Source organism: Syngnathus acus, chromosome 2, assembly GCF_901709675.1.
Source record: "Syngnathus acus chromosome 2, fSynAcu1.2, whole genome shotgun sequence".
NCBI lineage: Eukaryota > Metazoa > Chordata > Actinopteri > Syngnathiformes > Syngnathidae > Syngnathus > Syngnathus acus.
In genome coordinates, this window is record NC_051088.1 from 23,518,513 (window position 1) to 23,539,884 (window position 21,372).

The following is a 21,372-nucleotide window of genomic DNA, read 5'->3' on the forward strand; positions in this document are numbered from 1 at the left end:
ACACCTGGCGTGAGCGGCTTTCCGATCCGTGCACGATGCTTGTTTTGTGCACGCGCACTTTTCCAGTCAAATGGGACGCACATGAAACATCACCACTAGATGGCAGCAACGCAAGAATGCCTTCATTTAAAAGGGATTTATTTTCACAAAAATAAATACTTTCTCCCACCACAACTCCTTGTTGACTTTCCATGGACAGGAAAATCTTAAATACAAATTGTCCTAAAATACTTCTCAATGTTACGAACAAAGAGAAAATGTTGCATATCACAGGAAACACAACCCTTAAAAGTATACGGAATAAAAATGTAAATGCAGCAATTTTGCAGTAAACATCACGTCTCTCAAATATCGTCAGCAAATCTGTCTTAATTTGTCTTAGTGAGTATTTTGGCAAAGTAGAAGTGCTCACTAACTTGAACAGTATTTGCGAGAAATATCTCTTTTGTGCACATAGAAAAAAGCTTGAAATTCAAATGGGAGCAAAACGTTTTCTTTCTATTTTTGTTCAGTGTAGTTAGTGTGCAATGTTTCATTTCAGTAGGAAATCATTCTTGATTACATTTCATGTTGATTTTTTTTTTGTATCCATTGTTCTATATCAGGACCAATTCACAGCTAGGATCCTTAAGTCACTTCTTCTTTTTCATTTCTCACGCAGCTTAGCAGCGATCCATCACATGGTTCTGTTGGCTCATCTTTTTCCCAGTTGTTGTCCTCACCTGGAGGCTGCGGTCACGCCCAGTGGGTGGAAGTGCCCAGAGTCCAACAGCATCCTCCCCAGCCAGTGTAAAAGCTCAGCGTACCAATGGACCCCATCGCCACGGTAACCGCTGCTTCCAGCCCAGCTGTGCATCAGCCTGAGTGGCGAGAAGGCCCGGTGAGCCAAAGAATGCCCTTCTACTACCGCATAGCAGGATGCTACCACCCCGTCCACCACCAGGGTCCCCTGCGCCGTCAGAGGAGCGAAAGCGCCCCTCCTCTCCGTCACCGTGACCCTCGTGATGCGGGAAAGGGTTCCCGACGGGCCGTCGGCAACCAGCACGCACTGGCCCGGCCGGGCATCGCAAGCGTACACGGTCCTCAGGGAGCCGGGGGTGGGCGGCTCCCCTTCTGAGCAGTTGCCCTTAGACACAAACAGCAAGTGGGCAGCGGTCAGAGAAAGCCGAGCCCCATTTTTTGTCTTCAGGGTGTAGAAGAGCTTGTGTGCCGCCGGGTCGCGGTCCAGGAAAGTCAGGACTTGGCTGTACACCAGTTGGGCGCCAGACAAGGTCAGGACAGGCTCGCCGGGGCGCAGGTCACGGATGAACTTCTGGAGGCCGTTTTCCACAGTGACCAAGGCGTCGCCCGGGAAACAACCTCCGGACCTGGCTGCCACTGAGTGGTCTGAAAGACAGCAAGAGGCAAATATGGCTGTTTGTCGGCAGGGTAACGTTTAGATGCAGTTACATTTGGCTTACCCAGCATTTGTCCTATTTATTTTATTTGGTGCTTTAATTTAGCATTTCCCTCCTAAAATTGGTTATAAACAATGGATTTATTCATGTTTTAGTTATTTGTATTCATTTCTCTAATCAAACAACTTGTGTACTGTAAAAAATATATAAACTAGTCAAAACAAAATTTTATTAAGCAAAGTAATTAGTTAGTAGTAGTAGTAGTTAATTGTACATACAACACTTGGTAATTCATCATTTTAAATAAATAATTTTTGGATTTACAAATTGATGACCCTGGAAAAGAGTTGCATTGTAATTTAAGATGTTGAAGCGCCCTCTGCTGGTTGCAGAAAGACAGCACGTACTGTATTATTTAAAAAAAAAAAATTATTATTTTAACATGCTATGAAATAAAAAATTTGTTATTGATTTTAAAAAAATCTCAAATATTTCAAACCCTACTTTAAACTAACCGAGGTGTTATTATGTACTAGGAAAGAGGCAAGTACGACCCTCGGTCTGATCAATGCTTTCTTTCCTGGACTCGATTAAAGGGACAAAAGAGAACCCAAGAGGATACCAACTTGATTGGTTGCCCTTGCAATCAGGTCAAGGACTGCATCCTCGCAACCCGATCTGGTAGGAAAAAAGAGAAACAAGGAGGAAAAGAGGGAAAGAAAAGGAGAATCTCAGTTACTACTTTACAGACTATCATATATGGTTGGCCTTTAAGTGGTGTGTCTGCTTCTGCAAGCTTGCGTCTCACACACACACACATGCACACACACAGTGGAGTTAGTTTAGTAAGGTTGCAGCAGCAGCAGCAGCAGCAGCATCATCATGGAGAGGCTAGTGGGATGCAGTAAGGGAAGAGAGGAACGTGCAGAGGAGTTGGTGAGCTGAGATGGTGAAAGCAGGACAGGACAGAACCAAACAGGACAGAGGAAGCAGCTTGTCATGTGTTGTCTGACCCTGGCACGTGTTTTAGGCAGTGGGCTTGAAGCGACATAACATTCATTGTGTTCTGAAAGTGACGACCTTGATAGAGGCCCCTTCTGATTGACAGCAATAGTCCTCAAATATAAAACAGCCAAACCTAATGATGAATAATTTGATTGGATTTTATATTTACGTAAACAAAGCCATCGAGTGATTTGGACCAGCACCCTTAGCTCAGACTGTGCATCCATTTGCAAATCTACGAGGGTTGACCCGAACCTCACCTGACTTGACACTGCAGTGGATGTGAGCCTTGGACTCGTAGTAGACCCAGTCGAAGCCCGCCTCCACCGCCAGCCGAGCCAACATGGCGTATTTGTTCCTATCCCGGTCGGAGGTGGTGATGTCCACAGCCCGTCCCTCGTAGTGGAGCGACTCCTCCGAGTGGTGGCCGTCTTCGTCCCAGCCCTCGGTGACCCGCAGCCTCACCCCGGGCCAAAGGTTCATCACGGAGATGGCCAGAGAGTTCAACTTGTCTTTGCAGCGCTGCGGCACACACACACAAACATACACGTTAGATATTTACCTTATGCGACCAAATATACTGAATACCGGCCAATGTTCAAACTATGGGTCAGGGGCCATTTGCGGCCCATTATTTGTTTTTAATGGCCCGCATAGTTTTTTGTTTTTTTTTAAGAGGGGATGTTGAGAATCAATTTGCAGCCTGTCTGTTGGGTGGTTGGCTCAGCGGACGATCCAAAGTTGCACACGTTTGCTATGAAAAAATAAAAGTTGGGCTTGATTGGCACCCAATAAAGTTGTGAAGTTGCACTTTATGATTGACGTTTTTGTAGGTGCTGTGTGAACCTCAGCTGTCCGGTTAAGCAAACACAAGGTGAGAGGGCCTATTGACTGCCCCCCTTCGTTTTGCCCCACTCGGAAGGCTGCTAATAAAGTTGTCGTCTGATGCCTTCGTCTGGCCGGCCGCTGCTTGCGAACACCTTGACCCGATTGTTCACGCCAGGAACAACAAGGTCCATTTCCTCTAAGGTGAGACGCCATTGGCTTAAAGACAAGTTTAGTTTGCTGTTAAAGCAGAAAACGCTCAAATTTAACTTGACCTTAAAACTCATGTTGCCATGTAAACACTGCATATGAGATTAACAGATGCCTTGGACAGGGGTGTTCAAATCACAGCCCGGGGGTCATTTGCGGGCCACTGTTGACTTTTTTGCCGCACGTGGCAGATACTAATACTAACCATTTTCGATGATCTTTTTCTATTTCTATACAAAGACTTCATCGTAATGGGCATCTGTCAAACATGGCCGCCTTTAATTCCAGATTGTGAAAAGGACAGCCGATACCGGTATTGGCCGCCTCCACAAGCCGATACCGATGTATTTCATTTTTTTCATCACGCATTTGTCAACGCAAAGTGGACGGCAGGAGGTTGGGTGGTTTCACGGTGGTCCCATCTCAGCACACCCTTGTGTAACAATTGTTAAAAATAAAGAAAATAAAAAATCTGGTCAAATGTTTCCACATTTTTGTTAATACTTGAAATACAGTACTCTTCAAACATCAAGTTAGTGCATTTTATTTAGAACAGATCATGTCTGTCTGTATGTTGACACAAACAATTTCGGATCGGGGTTACGGTTAGGTTAGCGACACCTCAAGTGTGGAAAAAGTGGGATTAAAGCCAATAGAACATGGCGGTTGTGATGAGAATAGCCACAGTTGCCTTTTCACAGGTCGCGTGTATTCAAACATGGCTATTTTCTCTATGCGGTCAAACTTTAGAAATTAAACGCTCCATTTAGCACACACGCACAGCGGTTTGTGCACCAAACCACTGGCTGTACAAACATTGCACGCGCAAACTGACAATCTTTTTGCGCACCTTTTCTCCCTCTGATCAGTGCGTCAACGATGTCTCGCTCTCAAAGTCAAATGTGTTGACACGTTCTTCTCTGCGGTGATAACATGAATTTGACCGCAGTCAAGTTACACGTTTGTGTCGCTAAACGTGATTTAGTGAGCTTTGGGAACAGGAGCTTCTGTATGCGCAGCGGCACGCAGGAAAAAGCGAATAAAAAAAGGCAAGAGGTGAAAAATTCACTTTCATTACGGCTTCAAAGTGTCCAAGTGCGCTCGCTATTTCGGTCCGAGCGCGCTGAGAAAACAAGCTAAAAGTAACACAGAACAGTCAAAGACAAACAGGCAGGCTTGTGTGCTGCGCACTGGAGCTCATAAATTACGCGAACGCGCTTTAAAATAGTATACAGCCTAAAATCATTCCGTGGAATTCAAACTAAAATTGCGCTGCTTGCGAAAAGAACGCCGTTGCATTTTTTTTCCTCGGAAATATGGGTGCCAATAAACAAACCGATGCTAAACGCGGACGGCCACTTTTATTACAGGCAATAATCCTTGCACGTGTTGGTCGGAGAGAGAGAGGGAAAAAAAAAAACAGAAAACCGGAAGCCATATAGGTGAACTATTACCTGGCATATTTGTGTATCTTTTACGCGACAGAAACTTGATGTTTGATGGGACAAATTAATATATTAAAAATAATTAATCTATTTTTAAGGCATTTTACAATTGCTGGCTGACAACTATTGGACGTTTCGCGACCGTGCACTGCTTATATGGCAGCAAAGACACAACAACGCGCTCTCTCGGCCTTGAGTCAACAAAGAATGTGAAGAAGAAAAAAGATAACGCGTCTCAAGACTGATCAAAGTGCACCATGCAGCAAAGTTACATGCAGCTTGGAAAGCTTCCCAATATTCGGGACGGAGATGCACCCTCACCTGCGTCATCATGCGGTCTGCACCTGTGTTCTCCTCATCCTTGAAGATGATGTCGGGGTTGTAGTTGGGCGTGAGCTCCCTGAAGCGCTCCGAGTTGCGGGTGATTTTGCCTTCGTATCTCCCGCTGGCCCCCAACGTCTTCTCGGCCACGTTGGGGCTGAACTGCTTGTAGGCGAGCGGTGCCAACTTCCGCGGCGAGCGCCTCTTGCCGTAGCCTCGACCCGGCCCGCAGCCCCCGCAGCCCGGCGTCAGGAGCAAGGCGCACCCGGCGAGAACCGCGAGCAGCCTCGGGAGAAGCATTCCAGCAGCCCGGGGCGATGTCCTCCACCCTCCCACCACCCCCCGGGCAGGTGGTCAGAGGGTCGAATGCTGAGGCCGGACACTCGAACTGGGTTTTTCAGAGCGGTGGTAAAAGAGCAAGACGCCCCCCCGAGTCCTCCGAAGTTGCCATTCCACGCGCGTAAAAGAAAGTGCGCGCCACAGACGAGGTGCGAGGGAGGAACCTGCCAGCGCGCTGCCGACAATCGAGTGTCCCGAGGGCACTTGGAGGCAGGGGCATAAATAGGCGAGGTGAGTTTGTCTTGGCAGACGCCTTCAAAGCTGTCTCAGAGTCAGACACGGAGGCGCGCGGCGGTCAAAGGGTGTCCCCGCAGCTCAATGTTTCAATGTGCGTGGAAGTCTGGTGCCCACCCCCATCTCCTCCCATCAGGGGCACCGGCGTGCACATCCGAGCTGCCCGCAGGTGAGGAACGTCCTCACTCGTCACGTATGGAACAAGCAGCAAAGGAAATCCGAGCGCGCCCCCGGCAAAACACACACGCGCACGATTTATACATCTCCAATCAAACTCCTTAAGACCCCCCCCCCCAACCAGCGCCACTTTTACAGAGGGCGAATCCACAAGGGGGCAAATTCCCCATACAAACGCCAATGAGTGACACGCCTTTACAAACTATTTCAAGTTTTTTTTTTTTTTTTACCTTCTCGCTGCAAATCACTTAAAACAGTAAAAAGTCATTTATTTTAAACGTCCATTATTTTTCCTGTGCAATTTATACCATTAAAAAAGCACTGACTGTCGACTGAAAATGACGTCACGCGTGCTAAATCACAGTTGAGCTTGCGGAAACACCTTGATTGACATCTCCTGTTATCAGCTCTTTTTGTAAACCGGAGCTCACCAACGCAAGAAAACCTGTTTGATTTTGTCATTTCCGATTTCAGTTCTTCAAATGAATCAATCTACCTTTTTTTCTTTCCATCAAATAATAATTGATTCTCGACTTAATACTGAAAAAAAACGAATTAAAAAGGGTGACGCAAACAAACTGGAATTGGGTTAAATAGTTTTAATAAGCATTGTCTACAGCTGATTCAACAAATAAATGACTTATTGCGCAGTTTATTAGATTAAATAGAAAATTAATTCATTTATTTATTTAAAATATGAAATCTCAGATTAAAAAGCCTACCTCCCGCGATAAAATCATTGCCATTGATTCTATAAGATTAAAAGCTATTTAAAAATAATTGATTGAAAATGGCGCTCATCGGAACAAGCCCACCACTTTCTTCTTCTTTGCTTTGGAAGACGTTCGCTCAGCACGGCCGCAGGTGATGAGCTGTGGAACATCAAAATGTGTGCGTTTTCTGATTTGATTCGATAAACTGCCCCTTTCATTTTTTTATTGTTAACATATGTATATCGGTAATATACGATTATTATTATTACATTTAAACTTAATGTGCGAGAAAAAAAAACTAGGGCAGATTAGGAGTCATTGCAAAAAGCTCACCTAGAAACGTTTACTTGCATCTCTAGTAAGAAAAAGAAATCGAAGTCAACATACACTGGCGGAGCTAGGATTTTTTTTTTTGTACTTGGGGGGGCCAAGGGGGTCTGCAAAACAACGAAATAAAATCGGAGAGAAAAAATTGGAAACTACAACAAAACCTGGGGGGCTCCCCCTCTAGTTCCACCAGTGTGTATACGTACGAGAAAAAAAGATTTGTTGTTAAACGTGTGTTTGTGTGGATACGGCTTGACCGCCATACCTGCTGTGCCGGGGCTGTGTGGACGATGTGGTCTCTTGCTTCCGCCACTGGGCTGCTCCGGTTCTGCTTGTCGTCAGCTTCTCCTCCTTCAGCACACGCTTCAACGCCTGCATGATGCCGAGGCCCAAACACGCAAATGTTCTTCGGGCCTTGCCAAATTTGACAAACCTTTCAGCTTGAACATCAATGGATTCAAATCACCTCAAATGATGTTTTTTATACCCCAAAAAATACATATATTTCCAAAAGGAAGTGAGGAGGACAAATGGCTAGCATAGAGGTCAAAGGGTTAAACAAAGTTCTGCTAACTTAAAGGAGTTCCGGCCCAAACCTGAGGAAGTTGCGGGATCCGGATCTGCTGCAACCAACTGGTCCTGCTCCGACAGTTTGCTTCCGTGTGCGACGATGGCGGTGTAAAGCTCTCGGAGGTCATCTCCGAAGTTCTTCACACCGTGATCATCAGAACAAACCACAGCAAGAGTCTATTGAGGAGAGATGACCAGTCGTTTAAGTGCCACCGATGCCAACCGGTGAAAGGAAAAAAAAAAATCATTATTTTCATTGCACTGAAAATGGGATATGCTGATCATACTGATCAAAGCTGCAAGCAGAAGACAGAAAAGCACTCCAGTCTCTAAGTCCTTCGATGGATCGCACACACTCTCCAAATTAGCTCCTCAAATATTGACCATGTGGAATTGGTGGTCTTCTGCTCGCTTTCAGGGCCAAGGGGGCTCCTCAGCACACTCTGGTCAGGCTTGGAGGTTTCGCATTGATTTATTTTTGTGATTTGTTTGTTTAAATACATGGGGACCGGGGGACTTGGTTCTGCTTTGGGCACAGAGGAAGCAATGTGCTGAAAGGATGGAGGGCTGTGTAGGGGAGGGGGGAGGGGGGGTTGCAAGCAGAAAGCCAACCTTATACTGTATTTTTATTCACAGCGCCCCCTCCCCTCACTAGCCGACCTGTCCTTCAGCCCCTTTTAGATGATCTGAGACGCTGGGCTCCATTTGTTCTGAACATATGATGCTTGCTTGAGGATGATCACACCCTGGCTTAGACTATGGTCCAGGTCAATGACATTTCCATTTCCATCAACCAGACAATTGATCCGTTAAGCTCTTTTCTCTTCCGGTGAAAGGACAAAGTCCTCAGCAGCTCACCTGGTAGCCACGCCCCTAAATCCTGCCTCCTGTGGTGGGGAAGGTGAGGTGAGGAAGGCTCGAGCCTGTTGACGTTTGGCTATTATTAGCAAGTTAGCAGCTCTGATTTTAGAAGCTGTTGTTTTCTTAAGGGGGGCTGCGAGGAGGGGTGGGGGGGCAACGGTGGTTTTGCTGGTGCCAGCGAGTCTCACACTCACTCACTTTGTCTCGTCTCTGTTGACGACCTCATGTTTACTCTTTTCCACACTATGTGACCTCAACTTCCCGCCCCGAATCAAAAAGTCATTTATGGCTCGCTGCCTCATCCCTGGACTAATGAGCACATTTGACAAAGACAAAAATCAACAGACATCTTGTCGACAATTTGTCGACTGGCCGCCAAGTTGGGCGGAGGCGGATCAATCACGCACAGGAAGTTGAAATGTACAAAAAAAAAAAAAAACAAGGAGGTTCGAGGACTAGGTATGCATCTCCTGTTCAAGAGCTATCTTGAGGACAGGAAGTACTTTGCTTAAAACGGAAACCTAATGGTAGTGGCATGTGGGATCCCACACGGGTCAATCCCGGGCCCCTTTTTACTCAGCCCTTTGATCAGTTAATAGGCAGCGATAATGTGTCCTGCCATGACTACGCAGACGACACTCAAGATTACCATCTCGCTGACAGCAGGTGAATATGGACCTTTAGACTCTCTCTCCGTTTTATCGTTCCACAACGAGCCTGGAATCTCTGGAGCTAAAAAGTTAAGGATTGGCTTGGAGCTCAAATTTAACAGCCACATTAAATCTATTGTCGTCAGCCTTTTATTATGTTCAAAACACCGAGCGCTAAGAGTGATTCATCCGTGCATTTTTATCAGTTCAGACGTACAAATGAGGAAAGGCCCGGAACTTTGCGCTTGCCCCATTCAAATCCTTTTCCAGCATTGTGCAGCGGCGCGCAAAGAATCTTGGCATATGGAAAGCCACCGAGAATAGCAGAGGTATTTCGTCCCCAAACAGGAAAAAGAAGCCCCACAAAGAATTTTGTGGCCTGCATTTGAAGGAGAATTTCAAATTGGGAACGCATTTGAACAGTATGTGGATGTCATCATCCTTCAAAAGGATGCTGGCCTTGGCTTTTGGAAATAGCTGAAGTTATGATCAGCTTTCTTGTTCTGATTGACACACAGTGAAGAAATTAGGAGGTGACTTGGGTCACATGGAAGCCCTCCAAGAAGCTGATAAGGACAAGGGGGAGGGGGGGCGAGGCGGGCTCATTCAGACCGAGTCAACGTGGACCTGAACAGGATGGAACCGGCACCGTGGTCCCCCTTCAACTTCCTCATGAAAGTTGAGATGAAGCATAGGTGAGTCACAGGTGATTCATTAATGGTCATCGACCGCGTTAGATGCGGCGTGATGCCCGTTACTATGGTAACCGAGAATAATGCCGGAAGGGAAGAAAGAAAAACACACAGGACAGAGTTGGCCTCGATACATATTGCAAATAAACACCCATCCTTGCACACACTCAGGCACGGAGCTAAATCTGGTATGTGGTTGTCTCTTTAATGCAACATTTTCTAACAACCTTTCGATTTCGCTTGGCTCTGAAGGCGGCCTTGTCACTGCCCGGTGGAATTTGCCACCAGAGTCCAAAGACCAAGTCTTTGTCTGCGCCTTCTTCTGTGGTGTTTACCCACCGAGGCTTGCGAGCGAGCAGCCAAGAAGGGAAAATAGCAAACGTAGCACCGCGTGCATTTGTCTACCACCAGATGTAATTTTCCATTATCGCAGTGTTGCTTGTTTTCAATCTGTCCAAAGGCAACATCTGGAAGTTGGAACAAACAATTCTTTTTTTTTTTTTGTGTGCATTATCATTGAAGTGGACCAAAATACAGCCCGTGGCCTGAAATAAACTTGCCATAAAAAAATAGCCAGCCTGCCACACCTTGGACATTCCTCAAGTCGATATGAAATGTTAGTTCATACGCGCACACGTACACGAAGAGTCTGGGGTCAACAAAGGCAGAGACAAGAAATTCCACACCTCCATTGAGCAAACACAGAGCTGCTACAGATTTGAGGCCAAGAGACAGCGCAAGGTTTTCTCCTCCGCTTTGTGACGCGAGTGCGAAGAAGATGAAACATGGCGGGACTGTGACGCGTGCTGGCCTCTCACCTTTGCCAGGAAACCGACTTTGTAGGTGTGCCGCTCGAAAATGTCTGTCTGCAGACGCGCTGCACACAAGAAGAAACGCTCGGCGTTAAAGGTGGTCCGACTGAAATGGATAGCATGTTTTCTAGCTGATGTTAGCGGCGTGCTAAGCCATTAAGTTTTCCATAATTACTCAAAGACAACCAAGCAAACATTTTATAATTTCTTTTTCCCAATGCAAAGGCTTTTCTTGCATAAAAATGATTATCCAAGGACGGCACAAAACTGCTAACCAGCCCATTTTGTGCATTTTTCCGCAAAAATTGGCTCAAAATTTGAATGTTACAGCACTGAGGTGGTGTTTCTGCAGCATGTCATTCAAAGTCCACAACAAAATGAGCGTCTTACTCACGTTGTAGTACAAGGCAAAATAAAACTCAATGTAGGCGCAATCAGGCTATGTCTGCCATCTAGTGGTTAATAGTGGTATGACAACTTCAAACTACAATTGAGCGTTTCGGCACTTGCAGACTTGCATATTTGTTGATATTTGTTTTTTAATATATATATCCTGTTTTACCAGGATTCTTTGCCCCAACGTCCCCCCACAAAGTTGTACCTCTGCTGAGTGTGGCTCCATTCTCCTTGTAGTCTTGGATCTCGGCATCCTTGGTGACCAGCAACTCTTCCAGCTCTTCCACCTGCTGCTGCAGCACGTGGCTCATGGACAACAGGGGCTGCACCAGATGAAGACATACCTAGCAGATAAAGAACTCCACTCATATTCCATCGCATAAGCCCTTCAACCTCCTCACGAAGTTCGAAAGCCAAAGGTACCACAGCGACTGGAGCGGGGGTGCAGCGAAACTCCCAGTAGAACGGCAGCTCCGCTAGCTTGCTCTTCAGCCTCAAGCACAAGTCGCCTCCTTCAGGCCGCATCACAGTGATGCCAACTTGGCTCTCGCTCGGCTGACCGCTGCCGGACAGACAGGGCCGCACCACCTCGCACAGGTGCGAGAAAAAGGCTTTGACGGGGGCTTGCAAACGCTTGTTCAGCTCCTGGCACAACCAATTGGCAAACAAGCGCAAGTTTAAAAGAAGGCAAAAATATTTTCATGGTATTTACAACTGCTCGTTTTGTATTCGTTTAAAGGTTTTCAGAATGTGTGCACCTGAGCGCGGCTCTGGATGGCCGCCGACTGCATGGTCTCCTGCCAAACGCAGTGCATGTCAGTTAGCAGGATGCGGTACGTCGTCTCTGCAAAGCAGCTCTTGACCAGCAGGTTGCAACCATCAATGGCCATGGGAAGCCACGGATGCTGAAGGAGAACATCACTGGAGGCTTGGATGGTTTCCATCTCGATCAGAGCCTAGTGGGTTTATAAACATTAGCATTTCTTTAATGGAATGAGGAACTAACCCATAAAATCACATCGGCTGTTTAATCTGCTTTTTTTATTTTTTATTCTTCTTTTCCAAATTACTAACCTTGCGAAAATGTCGTGCTGGCTCTCAGGTGATTGCACGGTGGCAGCTTCTGTAAACAAGCCATGTCATCTCATCTCATTTGTGAAACAAAACATGTTGGCCTGATTCTAGTTTGAAATTAGCAATAGGCGTACTTACAGTTCCGGGCAGGCAAGATTAACGTCATCTCACACGAAAAATGTCGCAAACATTATTTCCATTTCGAAAACAAAAACATTGCAAATTTAAAATGACATATGTACTGCTATCTATTTTTCTACTACTGCAGCAATTTTCTATCACATCAATAAAAGTAGCTCAGTCACTTTTGGCTACAGCGGCTTATAACAAACAAATGTATTCTTTAAAAGTTTAAAAAAACAAATATTAGCTGACGCCCCAGGAGCGCCTCTGTTTTGTCTACGGTTGCGATGAGTAAAAACACCGGCGTGAAACAAGACAGTCGTTTATAGTTCCGCTTTCATGGCCTGGCTGTCTGTGCGTTTTTCCCAGGGGAAAAAAACGTTTACTATTTTACTTAAAGTAAATCAAATTTTTATTTTAAAATTATGTTTTCATTGATGATCATCTTCCTTCCAACTTGGCCAAGTTGTCCCTTTATATGACGTCACCATGAGACAAAATTTTAATGTAAATGTAAAAAAGTCACCTTCATTATTCTTTTGGTGAGAAAGTCTTTCTAAATAAAATGTCAATGGAAGTCTCTTAAATTCCTTCAATTTATGATAAAAATAAAAAAAATGTTTGATATTGGTCACAATGTACACAGGCCAAGAAAGGCCTATTGTGCATTCTTGAAGCACAGACAAAGACAAGCAAACATATTGCAGCACTTACACACGAAAATATTTATTTATAATTTCACAGTTATAAAATAATTTCCTCATAGAATAGAATTTCTTTTTTTTCCATTTTCTAAAATGCGTGAGGTATACGACAATACAACCAGTTCAATGGTACACGGACAAGGACAAGTTTTCTGAAGGTATCATAGGTGGGAAGTCTACTTCCAGCAGGATGACAATAATCACAGACCAATATATTATATTTTACCAATATTAGTCAACCGTACAATGGTGTTAAATTTTTCCCAAGCATCTCTGTGTCCAACTTCCTGAGACATAAACTTGATGTATGAAAAAGCAAAATTTACAACCACACGAGAACAAGCTGAAAGGCTCCCACGAGAAAATTGTCACACCACCTTCAGGTTGGATTTGTGCAGGTACAGGTGACACGTGAATTTGAACTTGTGGTGTAATTCTAAAAGGTCGACACGAGTAAATCGCATCTGAAAATGTAAAGGTCGTTTTTAATGAGATTACTCATGCAATATTTAAATGTTAGTTATAGCTGTGCACCTGTCCAAATCCATCCGAAAGGTTCCATTGACAGACTGTTTTTATTTTTGATGGTGTAACATCACTGTTAATTTCAAGGCAAAAGGTAGTCAAGAGCAAAAAGGAGGTCACGCAGAAGTCTGGTGTCGCTTTACTGAGGCAGAACTTTAAGGATGGCGTTCACTTCCTCGGCTACGGCAGTCAGGGCAAATTCAAATTGGTCCTGAGAACACAAAGTCGGCTAATGACTTTTGATACATTGCGGTAATTGTGAAAATATGACTATAGCATCAAATAAGAACAGGTAACATCTTCAAATTCTGTTATCTGGTTTTATTTGTAAATTTTGTCTTGGAAACAAATGCTCACCTTAGTGCGAACCATCCCAGGCCTCTGGTCACGAATGTGCTCCAGCGTCGCAGCGATGTCAATTTCCTTCACACCTACAGAACAGCAAAAAAAAAAAAAGTAATCTTGCTCTTGACATGTTTGATGAGGACAAACAAACAATTTTAAATTCAAAGCTCACCTTTAGCCATCCGATTTAAAACCATGTCGATCAGGATGTAAGTACCAGTCCGGCCTGTTCCGTTGCTATGGTGACGATGACAAATCAAGAAAACCATCAGTTAGCACCATATAGCTTTGTGTATGTTCAATTAATAAAAAAGTTATTTTTCCATCACTATTTCGTTTGAATCATATCAAACCTGCAGTGGATGATGATCGGGCACGAGCGTCCCCGGTAGCATTTGTTGACCTTCCTGAGGAGAAAAAAGAAGGAAAAGGTCTTACACTTTGGATTTATTCATTTGTTTATTTATTTATTTATTTATTTATTTATTTTATTATTTTTTTTATTTATTTATTTATTTATTTATTTATTATTATTATTATTTTTTTTTTTTATTTTTTATTTTTTATTTTTTATTTTTTATTTTTTATTTTTTATTTTTTATTTTAATTAACTAATTAATTTATTTATTTATTTATTACATGTCACTGAGGTTATACCTGCGGAAGTCCAGTAGAGGGCGCGTGGAGGCAGGAATTCCATGAGCCGGCCAGCTAAGGAAATGGAACTGAGTCAGGGTTCGGGTCTCCTGCGTCTGAACGTTCTTCAGGTAGAAGCTTCGCACCAGGAAGTCGTTGCACCAGATGTGCTCGGACACCAGGTTCACCTGGAAATAGTAAGGCATAACTAAGTACAAATAATCCACTTCTACAGATGACTACTTTTGCACACCTCATAGATATGGTAGAGCGAGGAGCCTTCGTCCGGCCAGTAGCGATCACATTGTTTCTCTCCCTCCTCCACCAGAGCTGTCATCATGACGATCACCGTGCAGCCCGTCTCCCACACCATCTGCACACAGCATTTATTTTTCGGATATTTTTTTAACACTACATCAGAAGACAGGCATCTTTATTTATTTATTTTTGTATTTATTATTATTATTATTTACATTTTTTTTTTTTACTTCTGCCATAATTGGTTTGTTGCTTTTGACATGGATGATGACCTCACCTGCCAGAAGTCCGAGATGGTATGGGACAGAGGGCCCTGGGTGGCGATATAGGCCGGCATCCGAGGGTCATGATCAATCTAAAAGGAGCGAGGACGAGACGTTGGCTAAGTTTCCATGGAAACCAACAACAACAATAATATTCACCGATTGCAAAACGTTTGGTTTGTTTGGCTTCTGGGTGACATTTCAGTTCTGTTCGGACTCAAGTTCTCAAAGTAGCTACTTACAATGGTGCTGGCGTTGATGTAGTCGGAGCGAGAAGGGTTGATCTCCGGTTTCAGCTTCACCCTGGCATGATCGTCTAGGAGAGCCAACATACCAAGCATTTATGATCGCTCGCATGAAGCTCGAGCGGCCGCCCAAAACGCTGGCGAGGCCTCACAGGGCAGCGAGTGGCTGAAGCGGTTCTTCTTGGTGTTGGTCTTGCTCTGCGCCACAGCAACGCTGCTGGGATCCGCCTGGTAGGAACACAAAGCCTCCCACTCCTTCAACAGACGGTCTTTGTTCCTCAGGTGGTCTTCCATGTATGCCTTTTGAAAAATCAAATCAATTACTCCCTTTCACTGGCTTGAGTCAAGTTTGAAAGCGTACCAGAATCATGTGACCGGTGGAGATGTCCATGTTGGCCTGCGCGGGTTCCTCGCACCAGGAGGGCGTGCTGCTGTGGGAGCTGGGACTGGGCTGGGCTCCATCGCTGAACTGGGACGACACGCTGCTCACTCTTGAGTCGGCGCCTCCGACGGCTCCCGCCCCTCGCCCGCCGCCGCTCGGCCCCCCCACGGCGCCCAGGGCGGCGGCTTCCAAACGTCCGAAGGCGCCTTTGGACGCCATATGCTGGCGACACAGGTCCTGGTGAGCCAGTTTTGCAAGTCTTATTGCATGTCGCAAACATTTATTGGGCGACTCAAATTCAACCCAAAATACCTTTTTTCGGGGCTTCCCCACCTGATACTCCTGGTGGCTGAAGCTTCCGCCCTCAGCCCCGAGGCCCAGCTTCTTCGCCGCCAGTCGCTGGGCGTGGCGACGCAGGCAGGTGACGCTTAAGGCCGCCGCCAGGATGCCGCCGATGCAAGCGAACGCCACCAGGGTGGAGGAAAGCCAGCGAGACCCGGGTTGGACACGCGTAGCCAGGGGCAACACTTTGCCATGAGTCTTCACTTGCTAGGGAAAAAGCACAGAGAAGAATTTTCAAAAACTTCTCTCACTCACAATGGGTAGATTGGAGTTTCCAATTGAGCTGGAGAAAGAGGGATTTGAACCCAGATCTCTTGACTGTGAGGCAGACATGCTAACCAGATATCTACGAGCATGCTTGTTGCTGTCACCTGGCCGTCGGTGTTCTGCAGAATCTTCTGGCTTGTTTCAGGATGCAGGACGCTCTTATCTGCAAATAACCAAGTGCAAACTTACAAAAACTTTGTGACTTATGAATATGTCAATGTGACGTAATGTGAACCTTCTTTCTCCGACAGGTTCTTCACGTTTGGGTTGCTCCCGTAGGTGATCACTGGATTTAAGGCACTGGGAAAAGGATGGAGCAGAACATTTGTTTAAAATTTTTTTTAAAAATCAACCTTTAAGTGTTTGGTTGGTGTCAATGTGGTCTTACGCTTCCGGTTTGTTCTTTCCTGGTTTGGCCGCCACTGCAACGCGGGAATCCTGTTGGACCTCCATTGGTTTGGAGGACTTCACAATTGGAAGAACATCAGGGGCAGCCATTTTGTACTCCTTAATCTGATGATTAAAATATACAACTGTTACTTTTACAATGAAAAAAATAAAATGACAGACAATGTCTGCGTGCGGTCGAAAAATGGCCGCAAAAAGCAGAAAGGCAAAGTTGCGGAAACGACGTGCTCACCTTCTTCCCTGTGCCGATATTGTTTCCATAATTTTCTGGAAAGGAGGACACATGACAAGATGAGCGATAATTTGTTGCGTGTATTTGACTTTGCAAATGTGAACGCGTCTCAATATGTCCATCCATCATGAGACCTTTGGCTGCTTTGTGGGCGAAGGAGCTCTCCAGCTGAAGCTGCTTGAGCAGACCCGGCAGTTTGTCTCTCTGCTCGGGGGACAAATCTTGGACGTCCAACCCGTAGCGGTTCAGCAGCTTCTCCAGGCGCTGAACAGAGCGAGCTGCAAAAAAAAAATAATAATAATAATAATAATTCAACAATCTAATCTGGAGATTCTGGCAATTTTTTACTTTCCGACTAAGACTATTTTTTGAATTCTTTATTGGACTTTTCTCACCATCTAATCCCGCCAGAGCGTCATACTTGGGCACCATCTTGCTCTGCGGCTCCCGGTTGAGACCTCCAATTTGAGAAACGTAATCTTGGTCATAGTCGGGCGGGAAGTCGAGCCCCGGGAAGGAGGATGCTAATGCTAACGAGTTTGCAGGCGCCCCCCTGTGGCGGGAAGCAGCCTGGACAGCGGAGGAGGGTGGAGAGGCGAGGTAATAGGACACCAAGTTCTGGAGAAGTTGCTCGTCTCTATCCAGAGACTTTCCTCTGGAGCGGGGAGGTGAGTAGCGTTGGAACGGAGAAGTTGGATGATCTTCCAGGGAGTTGAGGGAACGTTCAGCCTCATCCTGAAGAGAATAATAACATTTATTTAGGTGGCACCTTTACAAATTGCTTTCCACATTTCTCTACCTGTTGGTAAATGTACGAATCCAGCAGGGGCATCTGCCCGTGCATGGAGGACGAGGAGGGGTCAAGTGTCAGGTAGTCTAGGTACTCTTGCATCATTTGAGGGTCATCATCCTCCTCGGGTCTCGGAACCCCCCGCTGACCGAGCAACCTGGAAAGACAGAAGGGAAAAGATGGACTCAAAACATCTCTGGGTTCTTGATGGGCAGGTTTCTTACTGTCTGCGCTGGTGAAGTCGTGAGGACCTCACGGAGGGGATTTGGCTCAACTCTCGCCCGATTGTCGTCTGGGTAGCGTCATCCCACCAGGTCATGCCTGCTCAGCCAGCCAGCGCATTTCTTAAAGGTGCATTTCTGCTTTTTGACGCAAACCAAAGGTTTGGTTGGGACTCACCTTGTGACATCAGGTCTTTAAGAATCTCCTGCAGCTTATGCAGAGCGGGTACGGAGACCAGGTACTGGACCGGATCGTGGTGGGGAGCCCAGCACTGTCCGAACAAACCATCTGCATGCGACAGATGGCAGGGGATATAATTGCCAAGAAACGGAAAGTGAGATTTGTATTTTACGTGTTGTTGTTGCATCTATTATTATATATTCAAATTTATTCATATTATTTATTATTATATTATTATAGATATTATTATATATAAATTGAAAAAAATACGTATATAAATATTATATAAATATATAATATATAAATAAAAATAAATTGAAGCAAAAAAAAAAAAGTTCTGAATGAAAGACTCGTATCTTGAAAAAGCTCACTCATATCTCAAAGCGCTTCTGCATGAAAAAAAAAATTAAAAATACATGAAAATCCTGCATGTTGTGCAAACTGGAATGAATGGCTTAAAAAACCAAAAATGATATTGCATCAATATATTTATTTATTGCATATTTTCCCGACAACCAGAATAAAATGTCATGGTAAAAGAATATCATTCAGAACTATACTTTTAAAAAAATCCACTTCGGCTGCACTTTCACGCGTCACATCATCATTCACCGCAGTGGTGACATGACTTGATGACTCATCGCATCTCTGCTCCCTCTATCGCTGATCAAAACAAACGCGGGCACACACACGCAAGAGAGGCACACAGTTGTCAGGCAGGTGATGTCACCGTCACCATAGTAACAACTTCCGCCGGCCGCAATTGGCGGATCGCCGCTGACGGTTGTCGGCGTTGCGCTTCCGCCCACTCGGATTCTTTGCGTATGCTGTATTGAATTTTATAACGCAAACAATCTGCCTCACTTGTTTTAGTGTTGGCGAGATTTTATGCTGAGTTGGAACGTCGTTATGGTTGAGAAAAGCATCTCGGAAACGATTAGGACGAGAAAGAAGCGGCAGGTTGGAAAAGCGCAATTTAAGATGGAGGACGTGCAAACTCACCGTCAGTGCACAGCTGATCCGTGGGGCAAAGCCTCTTCTCAAATAAGCAACCTGCAAACAGAATTTAGTCGAGATCAAAAAACGAGGGTTGTGCTGCATAAATAGAATTTATAATAAGACACAAATATATGCACGTCTGTGTTCCACTTGACCTTTCCGAATCCTTGCAGGTGGCAAACAGCAGCAGATGTGAGGCCACTCACTCTGTTCTCATTATTCACACCTTCATTAATCTTCCATAATTGATCCTGCGTCTAATGGGAGGGGAGGGGGCGAGGAAGCAGCCGATTGGCAAAATATCATTTCCCTCCCAAGCCAATCGATTCGTTATTGACGACACCAAGACATCAGAGCGACTAGACGACGAGAAGACCGACAGGAATCTAATTGGGCCTCTGAAGAGCAGAACGGCTTCGGCATTTGCTCACAAAACAATGAGCAGTGAAATGTGAAATGAAGAAGAGACTGTGGATGCTCAGAGGACCACGACAGCTGTTGATTCAGCAGTTGTTTTGTCTCTCTCCTCTCTGTCTCTCCAAGCAAGATGGCGCCCCCGCCAGACGAGGCAACAGGTTGAACTTTGGACTTGGGCTGAAATCAATGTGATGGCACCACAGTGTAAGAGCAAGCCTCTTGTTGCTCAAAGACATGGGCGAGTACTTTTGTTTCTCCATGAACACACACGATATCGACTCGTGCGCTAATGGACTTCTGAGTGCCTCATTTCCACAATAATGATCCCGGGTGAGTGATTGATATACCATGAGACAAACGTCACTGCAACTGGTGGGCAGTGATTAAAAAAAAAAAGATATTTTCAAATGAATCCCTTCTTCAAGTGGATGTGCAGCTTTCCAAGATGGGAGAGGAATTTATTTTCAGCTGAATCAAAGCTCCAAGTTGATGCAAAGTCATGGAAGGTCCATTCCTGGTACTTTGTGAGTCTAACTAATCACTTATTGTATCTAAGTGGCTAATAATATTCAATTTATAAAATACCTATTTTGTTTTTTGATGAATTCAACATGACTGCATTCTAATGTTGGTGATGATACTTGGAGCACAAGTTTTTTTTTTTTTTGAGTGTGGAGGGGAAGTTTGGGAACCACAATAACGTTACGTTCTCGTCTTGTAGTATTTCAGATTTTCAAAAACTCTATTTTATCATGTCTTCCTGCTTGTTACAAAACCACAAGCCACCATTTGCATCATCTGCACACCCTGCAACACTTGACCATTTGGATTAAACCATTGACAATAGCTAAGCTATTTTTTGTTCGATTAATGTTTAATATAATGCAGGGAGTAAATTTGCGAGATGTGTGCGCCGGAGCTCCTCTTACCGTGTCGGGCGGCCGAGGTGAAGCGACAGGAGGCGTTGAGGAGGAGGCACAAGGCCACCCACAGCCGACAACGCTTCATGGTCCAGCCGAGATCCGCTGGAGCGAAGAGGGGAGTGAGCTGCTGCCGCTGCTGCTGCTGCTGTTCCCTCCCGTCTAGCAGCTGCCCATTGTCGAGAAGAAGCTAAAATCCGCTGCTCGCCAGCGCTCCTGCCTCTCTTGTGCTGCTGGGATGAAGGCAAGAGGAGGCACGTTTGCGGAGCATCACCAAAAGGGGGCGCCAAACAACACGGTGTACACCAGTGGTTCCCAAACTTTTGCAGGCTGGCGCCCCCTTTGGCTCCCCAGTGAATTCCTAGCGCCCCCCCCAAGGACCGGCATTTATATAAATAAATAATACATTTATATAAATAAATAAATAATACATTTATAATATCATTACCATTACGTTGAATTAGTGGGAGCACTGAGTTTGTTTCTCAGAAACGAGCCGGTCCCATCTAGACGTAATCGGAGACAATGACACCCGAAGTGATTTAAGGTTTGTCTTTTATTGCAGGATGCTTGGTCTCCATGTGTTGAAGCAGTTTTGAATGCTTCACTGCCTGGTTAGTTAGCCTGTCGCCACATATTAGCTTTGCGGGCTCGACTGGGGAAACATGTCACGTGACCGGGACGAGTGTCTTGACCTGAATTAATTGATCGTCGATAAAAAAAATTCTGTGCGGCTTGGCGGCCCGGTACCAAGTGACCCACGGACCGGTACCGGTCCGCGGCCCGGTGGTTGGGGACCACTGCCCTAACCAGCTCAACACAACACAACACGGCGCGTTCTGGCGAGTCCCCAATTTCATGTTGACTTGAACTCAAGATGATGTTGACCGCCAGAATGCGGTTTTTATTATAAGATAAAATTCTGAACATTACAAGCTTGAAATTACAAACCTGAGCTTTTGCTTTTGTAGTCTATGCTGTCGGATCTGACTGGGCCAGAGCGGCGTGTTGTGTACAAATCGACTGCCGCCCCCCTACCGCCCCTTTCTTCCTCACCGCCCCCCCA

The 21,372-nt window shown here is 45.3% G+C and overlaps 3 protein-coding genes across 7 annotated transcripts; all 3 read right to left on the reverse strand.

The window, feature by feature from the left end:
- Positions 1-121: 121 nt before the first annotated feature.
- LOC119137240 (indian hedgehog B protein-like) lies at positions 122-6,042 on the reverse strand. The gene is made up of 3 exons (XM_037276414.1): positions 5,204-6,042; positions 2,663-2,924; positions 122-1,386 (listed from the first exon to the last, which is right to left on the reverse strand). Exons 1-3 carry the CDS (start codon positions 5,501-5,503, stop codon positions 719-721), a joined length of 1,230 nt encoding a protein of 409 aa, XP_037132309.1. The 5' UTR covers positions 5,504-6,042; the 3' UTR covers positions 122-718.
- Positions 6,043-6,537: 495 nt separating this feature from the next.
- Positions 6,538-12,463, reverse strand: nhej1 (nonhomologous end-joining factor 1). 3 transcript variants are annotated; one of them, XM_037244029.1, is made up of 9 exons: positions 12,187-12,463; positions 12,049-12,097; positions 11,733-11,930; positions 11,398-11,619; positions 11,180-11,318; positions 10,585-10,643; positions 7,590-7,740; positions 7,259-7,365; positions 6,538-6,825 (listed from the first exon to the last, which is right to left on the reverse strand). In XM_037244029.1, exons 3-9 carry the CDS (start codon positions 11,916-11,918, stop codon positions 6,751-6,753), a joined length of 939 nt encoding a protein of 312 aa, XP_037099924.1. In that variant the 5' UTR covers positions 11,919-11,930; positions 12,049-12,097; positions 12,187-12,463; the 3' UTR covers positions 6,538-6,750. The 3 variants fall into 3 exon arrangements, with proteins under 3 accessions (XP_037099924.1, XP_037099904.1, XP_037099914.1); XM_037244009.1 differs by having other exon boundaries at positions 7,259-7,407; XM_037244019.1 differs by having other exon boundaries at positions 7,259-7,407; positions 12,049-12,120.
- Positions 12,464-12,870: 407 nt separating this feature from the next.
- Positions 12,871-20,572, reverse strand: LOC119135434 (receptor-type tyrosine-protein phosphatase-like N). Of its 3 annotated transcripts, none has more exons than XM_037273020.1 (22): positions 20,316-20,572; positions 18,973-19,023; positions 17,968-18,078; positions 17,793-17,889; positions 17,578-17,725; positions 17,174-17,513; positions 16,913-17,056; positions 16,779-16,813; positions 16,527-16,651; positions 16,374-16,438; positions 16,243-16,301; positions 15,863-16,078; positions 15,509-15,751; positions 15,300-15,447; positions 15,145-15,218; positions 14,917-14,994; positions 14,635-14,754; positions 14,403-14,569; positions 14,099-14,152; positions 13,918-13,982; positions 13,758-13,831; positions 12,871-13,611 (listed from the first exon to the last, which is right to left on the reverse strand). In XM_037273020.1, the coding sequence occupies exons 1-22, from the start codon at positions 20,392-20,394 to the stop codon at positions 13,540-13,542; spliced, it is 2,565 nt and encodes an 854-aa protein (XP_037128915.1). In that variant the 5' UTR covers positions 20,395-20,572; the 3' UTR covers positions 12,871-13,539. The 3 variants fall into 3 exon arrangements, with proteins under 3 accessions (XP_037128915.1, XP_037128900.1, XP_037128909.1); XM_037273005.1 differs by having other exon boundaries at positions 15,509-15,766; positions 15,842-16,078; XM_037273014.1 differs by having other exon boundaries at positions 15,509-15,766; positions 20,316-20,571.
- Positions 20,573-21,372: the final 800 nt, after the last annotated feature.

Coding starts and splice junctions, on each gene's coding strand:
- LOC119137240 (XM_037276414.1), bottom strand. CDS start 5,503: ATGCTTCTCCCGAGGCTGCTCGCGGTTCTCGCCGGGTGCGCCTTGCTC. Junction 2,925..5,203: donor CAGACCGCATGATGACGCAG/GTGAGGGTGCAT, acceptor TGTGTGCCGCAG/CGCTGCAAAGACAAGTTGAA. Junction 1,387..2,662: donor CCACTGCAGTGTCAAGTCAG/GTGAGGTTCGGG, acceptor GCTGTCTTTCAG/ACCACTCAGTGGCAGCCAGG.
- nhej1 (XM_037244009.1), bottom strand. CDS start 11,918: ATGGAAACCATCCAAGCCTCCAGTGATGTTCTCCTTCAGCATCCGTGG. Junction 7,741..10,584: donor AAGTCGGTTTCCTGGCAAAG/GTGAGAGGCCAG, acceptor TCTCCTCAATAG/ACTCTTGCTGTGGTTTGTTC. Junction 6,826..7,258: donor ACACAGCCCCGGCACAGCAG/GTATGGCGGTCA, acceptor GATGTTCCACAG/CTCATCACCTGCGGCCGTGC.
- LOC119135434 (XM_037273005.1), bottom strand. CDS start 20,394: ATGAAGCGTTGTCGGCTGTGGGTGGCCTTGTGCCTCCTCCTCAACGCC. Junction 19,024..20,315: donor CACCTCGGCCGCCCGACACG/GTAAGAGGAGCT, acceptor TTCTGTTTGCAG/GTTGCTTATTTGAGAAGAGG. Junction 13,612..13,757: donor CTGGGATGGTTCGCACTAAG/GTGAGCATTTGT, acceptor TTGTGTTCTCAG/GACCAATTTGAATTTGCCCT.